Source organism: Chrysochloris asiatica, unplaced genomic scaffold (genome assembly GCF_000296735.1).
Source record: "Chrysochloris asiatica unplaced genomic scaffold, ChrAsi1.0 scaffold00007, whole genome shotgun sequence".
NCBI classification, from domain to species: Eukaryota; Metazoa; Chordata; class Mammalia; order Afrosoricida; family Chrysochloridae; genus Chrysochloris; species Chrysochloris asiatica.
Window position 1 is genome coordinate 26903958 of NW_006408525.1, and position 8322 is coordinate 26912279.

Here is an 8322-nt window from a genome sequence, read left to right on the forward strand (position 1 = left end):
TGTGTCAGAGCCTATTAGACAGCAACTCACAACAACAACAACAATGTCTCCCAGATGCTAAAACCAGTAAAGTTCCAGGCAAACATAGGCAGTTGGATACTCTATCCTTAATATCATCTTACTCCCAGTCTGCCACCTCACTCCACTCCAGCTGTACCATGCCACTGGTCCTGCTTTTGCACGCGACTTCTCCCTCTTCCTGTACCATCCTGGACTTCCCTTCCCCACCTAATAAGACTCCTTGTATAACATCAATTCCCAACTACTGCATGCAGTCCCTTCTTCTCTGGCCTTCCACAGGACTTTACACAGAGCCACATTCACCACGGTCATTTGTGTCTACATATGTTTCCTCTATTAAGCTGTGAACTCCTTAAAGAAAGAGACAATTATTCAGTGCTTTATTCCCCAACTAAATACTGTGCCTAACACTCACTAAATGCATAAGTGATATTCAAATCACTTGACCATTTTCTGTCATTCACTTTGATGAAACTGCAAAGCAATGGTCAGTCAGTGCCCTCTGAGAATTAAGGACTTGCGCTGCTGAATACAAACCCATGCTCATCCTTCACAAATCTGCACAGATATTACCTCCACTGGAAAGCCTTCCCTAATCTTCACCAAGTATTAGGTCCTACTTCTGTGCTTACTCTTTACTTGCACCTTTTCTTTAACTACACGTATGACTTGTTTTCTCACTATCTCCAAGTCTGCTTTAGTGGGTGATATTTGTGTCTGTGTATATCCATGAGACTTCTGGAATCAAAGTCCATTTGCTTTCCGTAGATACTGTCTTTTGTCCAATTTAGAAAGGCTTTAGGAATTTATGGATTTAGTTAAGAAACTCCTAATCAGAGAAACAATTCAGCTGCACTTTTTTTTATTATTATTATTCCTATAAAGCTCTGCAGACAAGAACAGGTTATCATAACAGAATGAAAAAATCAGATATTCTGATTTTAAGAAAGAAGCCCTTTGGAAGCAAATAAAGTTTGTACAACTGATTTGGGTTCGATTCTTCCTGTGATCCAGTCTGTAGCCTTCTCTTGTGATGACTGTAAAATAGAATGCCTAAGACTACTTAAAGTCTCCTGTCAAAGTCAATTCATTCTGTATCATTACATCCTCAGTGTAGCTGTGAGCCACCTTAGTTCCCATTGAGAAGTTGGTGTGTCATTCATAAAAATGAATGAACGAAACCAAGTTCATTAAGTTGACGATGTGGTGCCCACATCCTCACCTTCTTCTGGAGCTGCTCGATGGTCTGGAAGTAGGACTGGTAGTTCGGGGATGCATAGGGCATCTGCTTCTGGGAAAACTCACGGATGCGGCCCTCCAGCTCTGCATTCTCCTGCTCAAGCTGGCGCACCTTCTCCAGGTAGCTGGCCAGGCGGTCATTCAGCAACTGCATGGTCTCCTTCTCATTGCCATTGAAGGAGCCCCCACACAGTGAGCCACCCATGCCCCCAGAGGAAGGGATGTTGCGGGCCCCAGGCAGGGTGCATCCATGGCAGCTGGGGGGCAGACAGGGCCGGGCAGAACAGCTTGTGCGGCAGCTCATGTTGGACAGGAAGCAGGTGTACGACTGGTGCTGGGAAGGAATGGAGCTCTGAAGGTCAGTTTCACAGCCTATGTCCTTTACTCTGGTGTAAACCCTGATCCTCTCTAGGACTTTATATTCTGTCAGTAGTGGGTGTGGCAACCACACACAGTATTACCCCATGTTACCCTTTTTGGGGATTTTTCATCTGTAGTTTAGACACCTCACAAGAGTCCTTTACATCATAAAATGCTTTACTCTGGCTTCTTGCAAAGTCAGGACTACTCACTAGTCATTATTTTTGGTTAACTAAGAGCTTCATTGTTTGGCTTCAAAGTGACCAACCCTTTACTATGGCAACACAGGGAGTTGATTTAAGGAGTGACATCTGAAGTCTATCTCTCAGATTGTTGGGACTTCTGTGTCTCTTTCTCCGAAAAGAGACTTGTCAAGTATGTGTCTTATCCAGAAATAACTTTATGAGAAAAAACAGTCCAAGGAAACTCACTCATGAGCAATATGTTAGAGACTTCTGAAATCTGGGATTAGAAATGATCTTGAAGATCAACCTAATCAATGTGCCTCTACTACTTCATCAGTCATCCCTACCCTCCTCCTGTGGGGCTGGGGAAGCTTCACACAGTTCTCTCTCTGCGATTTTTCAGTGAACATTAGGAAACTAAGGGTGGTGCTATGGGATAAGCACTGTATTGCAAGGTCAGATTGAACCATAATGCTAGTGGTTCAAACACACCTGTTGTTCCTCAGAAACCCTATACAGGGGAACTATGAGTCAGAACTGACTCAATGATACTTAACAACAACAACTATGTGCGTAGGAGCCTTGCTGGTGCTGGAGGATAAGTACTGAACTTCTAACCACCAATTTGGTAGTTCAACTCCAACTGTCACTCCATGGGAGAAAGATGAGGCTTTCTTCTATAAAGATTTGCAGTCTTAGAAATCCTTTCTAGGGTCTCTATAACTTGTTAAAACTCTGTGACATACAAATGATACAACCTTCTTGCTGAATTGAAGAAAACTTAAAATATTGATGAAGATCAAAGACCACAGCCTTCAATAAGGGTTGCACTTCAATGTAAAGAAAAGAAAAATCCTCACAACTGGACCAATAAATAAAAAAAAAAAAAAAAAGGAGAAGAGGTTGAAGTTGTCCAAGACATCCTTTGGTTTGGATCAATCATTAACACTCATAGAAGCTGCAATCAAGAAATTAAATTACATATTGCATTAAGTAAATCTGCTGTGCAAAACCTATTTAAAATGTTGGAGATCGAAGATGCCAGTTTGAGTACTAATGTGTATCTGACCCAAGCCATGGTATTTTCAGTAACCTCTTATGTATGTGAAAGTTGGACAATGGATAAAGAAGACTATAGAAAAATTGGTTCATTTGAGTTATTGTGTTGCAGGAGAATAATAAAAGTATCATGGGCTTCCAAAAGAACAAACCAATCTGTATTGGAAGAAGTATGTCCATAAAGTTTTTAGAATCCAGGATGGAGAGACTTGACCTCTCATACTTAAGACATATCATCAGGAGATACCAGTCCCTGGAGAAGGACATCATGTTAGGTAAAGTGGAGGGTCAGCAGAAGGAGGGAGACGCTTAACAAGATGGATTGTCACAGTGGCAGCAGCAATGAGCTGAAATGTAGCAACAACTGTGTGATTGGCACAGGACTGGGCAATGTTTCTGTTTTACACAAAGTCTCTATGAGTTGGAGCTAATTCCATGACACCTAACATCAACAACAATGAGTTAGAATCCACTTGATGCCGGTGGGTTTGGTTTTTGGACTATGTGCTTGCACACGGTGTGACTGTTACAAAGATGACACCTGCTTAGTGACACCCACTGCATACAAGGCCAGGTGCTAAGCAGCTATATCCATTATCTACTCAGTCTTCATAACACCCAAGAAGACTTTAGAGATGAGGACACCAAGCGTCTGAGACATTTCCAAGATCACAGAATCCCGACATAATCCTCAGGACTCAAACCCAAGTCTCTGTAATTCAAACGACCATAGTCTCTCCATTACATGACACTGTATCTCTCTTTCAATCCCCACATTACCAAGAAGCAATAATGAAGAAATGAATGCAGTAGAGCTCAATAGGTTTCAGAAAATACTCCCTCCTAACTTAGAATGAGACAAGATATTACAAGCCTATTTTCTCTATCAAAGAAACAAGGTCATCTCTATTTTAATAGAAGAACATTTGTTGTGGTTGTGCTGGTGGTGGTGGTTGTTAACTACCATGGATTAGGTTCTAACTCATAGTGACCCTGCACAGGGTTTCCAAAGATGTAATTCTTTACGAGATCATAAAGCCTCATCTTTCTCCCATAGAACAACTTGTAGTTTCAAACTGCCGGCCTTGAGGTTAGCAGCCCAATTCATAATGACTACGCAAGAAGAACATTTACCAAGTGACAAAACACGATCACTTGTTGCTATTGTTGTTCCTTGCCATTGAGTCAGTTCTGACTCATAAAAATCCTATATAGGTTTTCTGAAGCAGTTGGTGGGCTTGAACATCCAACCTTGCAATTAGCAGCCCAGTGCTTATATTACAATACCACACCCACTAGAAGTTTGATTTAAAAAAAAGGAAACCCTCAGGTGATCTGATGCAGAAATAGCTCAGTCAATGCCTTCAAAGTCTCCGAGCCTGCAAAGACGCCATCACACGCTTAATCAGACCTCATGACCATCAGTGCATTTTGACAAACAGCCATTCTGCCACAATGCAATTGTGAGTGTAGCTGTGAACTGTGAAGATTGTTTTAATGCTAATCTATCAGTGTTCAAAGTATGAAAGCTAGTTCTCAAAGTATTTCCTTTTGGAACCTACCAATATGATGATTTTCTCTGGATAGACCCATTGCTTTTGTCACCTTTTCTTGAGACTTGTCTTCATGGCCTGTGACCTGTCCTCTCAATTATCCTCATTGAGGGCAAATCTTCATCTTCTAACAATGTGTTTATTTTTGGAACCAGCCAAATGTCACTTGGAACCACACCAAGGGAGTAAGGAAAATCACCAACCTGAGTAGTACCTTTAATGAGTCTGAAACAAGGTATGACAGTAAAACCACAAGGCATATTTCTTGGGTGATTTTAAAACTCATTTCCAAGGAGGAGCTCTGGGCATGCTTTGATGGAGGACAGAAACACTGGAAAAAGCGTGTGCCAAATGTTTTAAAGGCACTGACACCCTACAATCACATTCACAATCCACAACTCTCTGCCACTTATGCTTGAATCTCTGCTTTAAATTGATCTCAACATTGGTGAGATGGGGGTGGATGTATTGGTTTAAAATTAGTACCAAACTGATTTAAGCCCAATTTGATGAGATGAAACATTATAAGGAGCTGGATTAACTGAACTTTCATCTCAATGACACCTGTCCTCTCAACTTCTAAGCCTCCAGAAGAGAAAAATCTAGACAATGGCATTTTTAAAGACTGGGAAAGGAATGCTGTAGTTTAGACAGCTAAATAGATCCATAGAATCTCATGACCATCATTGTACCTTGTGCCCCAGACAGAGCAGAATAGTTCTTGTACCTTCAAAAGTAGAGGGCAGAGATTAGAAAATATGACTGTCCCTAAATCTTAAACAGAAGTAACTATGCCTGCTATATGATCATTAGATAATCATGGTAGAGAAGACTTGGGTCTTTTAAGAAGTGTTAAGTTTCAGTTTGTTTTCCAGGAATTCTAAGGAAGGTAATTGCTTTTCATTTATTCCACTTAGCAAGTGCTGTGAATAATTCTGACATTTACATAAGCCATAATATTGTATCTGACCAACAACCCTTCAGTAAACACAATGGGCAAATCAAATCTTAACAAATAGAAAGGTTTTGCAGCTGTCCAATGTAAATGAGGTAGATGTCATGGTTTCACCCTGGTGTCAAGACATGAGCAAATTGCAATTGAGGTTTAAGGATACTATTTATTTTCAAAATCAAGTCTATTTCCATGGGAGAGATCATTCACAAAGTCACCAGTGGTACTTAACCATGAAGTAGCATCAGGCAGATCTTCTCAGGCCAAGTACCCAACTGGAGGACTTTAAAAGCATTAGAAGGCTTCCTTCATCCTTCCCAAAACCATCTTCTCTGCTGACCAAGTACTAAAGCCTGAAATTCTTACCATGTGAAATGTGAAATATGTCCATTTAGAAACACAGTGCAACATATGAGACTACTTACACAGCAATTAATATTTAATGTGTTCAAATGGCAAGGAGAGGACACAAGTAGTATAGTGAGCACACACGGTCAAGAGAATGGACTCATGTCAAAGAGGAATGAGGCATCATCCAGAAGGAACTTACAAAGGCAGAATCTGCTCTGCTCTCTGAGTTAGGCTAGCCACAATTCAACCTGCCAATAAGAACAGTATATAGGGTTTCCAGAGGGTGTCCCAAAAGAATGACTGCCGTCAATCTCTTAATGCCACAGCCTCATACATTATGAAGAGAAATGATGGATGTAATCCAAGAAATAAACCGATGGATTTGACTCTGAGAAGATGGTCAAACAAAGCTTTCAATAGGAAGGACAAGTAGGACAGGAGCTATAGAAAGAGAGATACAGACACTTGAAAATGAGATTTATGGGATAGTTCCACAAACCTCTCCAGAACCACAATTATTTCTCTTATATTCAGTCATGGACTCCCAGTGGTAATGGAGTTTCAGAGTCTTGAAACACCTAACCAGTGTTGTTGTTTTTTCCCTCCATACATTCTAGAATGCAAGGGAAGAAAGTGAAACAATTGAAGAGTGGTTAGGAATTGGGTTTCTAATGCCAACTTTGGCAATTCAAAACTACCAGCTGTTCCACAGGAGGAAGATGAGGCTTTCTGCTCCGGTAAAGATTTACAGCCTCGGAAACCCTGTGCAGGGTCACTGTGAGTCAGAACTGACTCCATGGTACTTAACAACAACAACAAGTCTTTCTGGAAAAACTGAACTCAGGAACCACACAGACAAGGAATGAAAACTGTTTCTTTGACTTTATTGAAGATCATGAAAGAGCATCTGATAAGACATTTTTAGCAGTACACAGAAGATAAAGCAAAGTAGGCTTCATGTTTAAAATGAATATTGTGTTCAGCTGTTGAATTAACTTTGCTACGATTAGGTAAATTGAGGTAGACACAAAAGAGCCACCAAAATATGAATTCATCTCCCAGAGTCCCATAGATGGTATTTTTTCTTAGAGCATCAGTGATCTTGTACCCAGTAGATTTGCTTGAGTTTTCCTCTTGACCACCACTTCATTGAAACTCTGAGCTCTTATGACCAAGACACTTCAACTGCTTTTACATTTTCCTCTCCAAATGTTTATAATGAGATGTCACTGCTCTCCATTGAAGCCTGGCTAAACTAGGGCTGAAACCCATGCTAGGGACTTTGGAGAACCCAGGTACACTCCATCATTTCTATCAATGGTTCCCACAGTTCTTTTATACACTACCATCTTCCCTCAATGGTCATATAGCTCCCACAGCTCTATCATTTTTATTTGGACATCTCTCCAATGTCTCACAAATCTAGTCATTCTTTTGCAATTCTTTTCACTGGAGACCCATATTTATTTCATTCACTGAAGCTCAGAATATTTAAGTGTCTCTTGATTATAACAATTGCAGTCTGTACAACAGACAACTAATTGCTCATATGCAAGTTCAGGCTGAAGCTGAAAAAAAAAATCATACAGGTTAACGAGATACAGAACATGGCCTTAAATATATCCCACCTGAATTTATTGATGATCTCAGGAACAGATTTAATGCATTAGACACTACTGACTGAGGACCAGAAGAGTTGTGGGATGACATCAAAAACATCAGACAGGAACAAAGCAAAAGGCATTAAAAGTCAGGAAAGAAAGAAAAGGCCAAAATGGATGTCAGAAGAGACTCTGAAATATGCTCTTGAACATACAGAAACTAAAGCTAATAAAGGAAATGTTGAAGTAAAAGTGGTGAATTTCAATGGAAAGCTCAAGAAGAAAGTCAAGTACAATAATAAAATTGTATAAAGGTCTGGAGTTAGTAAACCAAAAGGAAAGAACACACTCAACATTACTCAATTCAGAAGAGGACATGGATCTAGGGATATCATTGCTGACATTAGATGCATCGTGACAGAAAGTAGAGAATATTAGAAAGATGTCTACTTGTGCTTTATTGACTATGCAAAGGCTTTCAACTGTGTGGATCATGACAAACTATGAATAACAACATTGTAAAGAATGGGTATTGCAGAACTTTTCATTGTGCTTATGAGGAATCTGTACATAGACCAAGAGGCAGTTATTAAAACAGAACAAGGAGATACTGAATAGTTTAAAGTCAGGTAAGGAGTGCATCAGGTTTATAGTCATTCGCCATCTTTATTCAATCTGAATACTGACCAAAGAATTTGATACACTGGATTATATAAAGAAGAATGTGGCATCAGGATTGGAGGAAGACTTATTTATTATCATTCTGCAATAGACAGATGATACAAACTTGTTTACTGAATGCAATGATGACTCAAAACATTTATCAATGATAATCAAAGACTATAACCTTCTATATGGATTGTACCTCAATTTAAAAAATATGTAAGGAAGACCGCTTAAGGGAAATAAGACCCAATATATCCAGACTACACTCCCAGCTAAGGTTACTCAAGGTATAAGTAGATTTGTGTTATCTTTCAGTAACCCAGAAATTAATTGGA

At 39.8% G+C, this 8322-nt stretch overlaps 1 protein-coding gene and 1 pseudogene across 1 annotated transcript in view; one reads left to right on the forward strand and one right to left on the reverse strand.

The window, feature by feature from the left end:
• The window catches only part of KRT33A (keratin 33A), a 7924-nt gene extending 5778 nt beyond the window's left edge, over positions 1-2146 (reverse strand). Inside the window, 2 exon segments of the mRNA XM_006878200.1 lie at positions 1236-1594; positions 2135-2146. Of these exon segments, the coding sequence (XP_006878262.1) occupies positions 1236-1594; positions 2135-2146 (371 nt within the window).
• A 5352-nt stretch (positions 2147-7498) lies between these two features.
• Positions 7499-8322, forward strand: part of LOC102840137 — a 3690-nt pseudogene continuing 2866 nt past the window's right edge.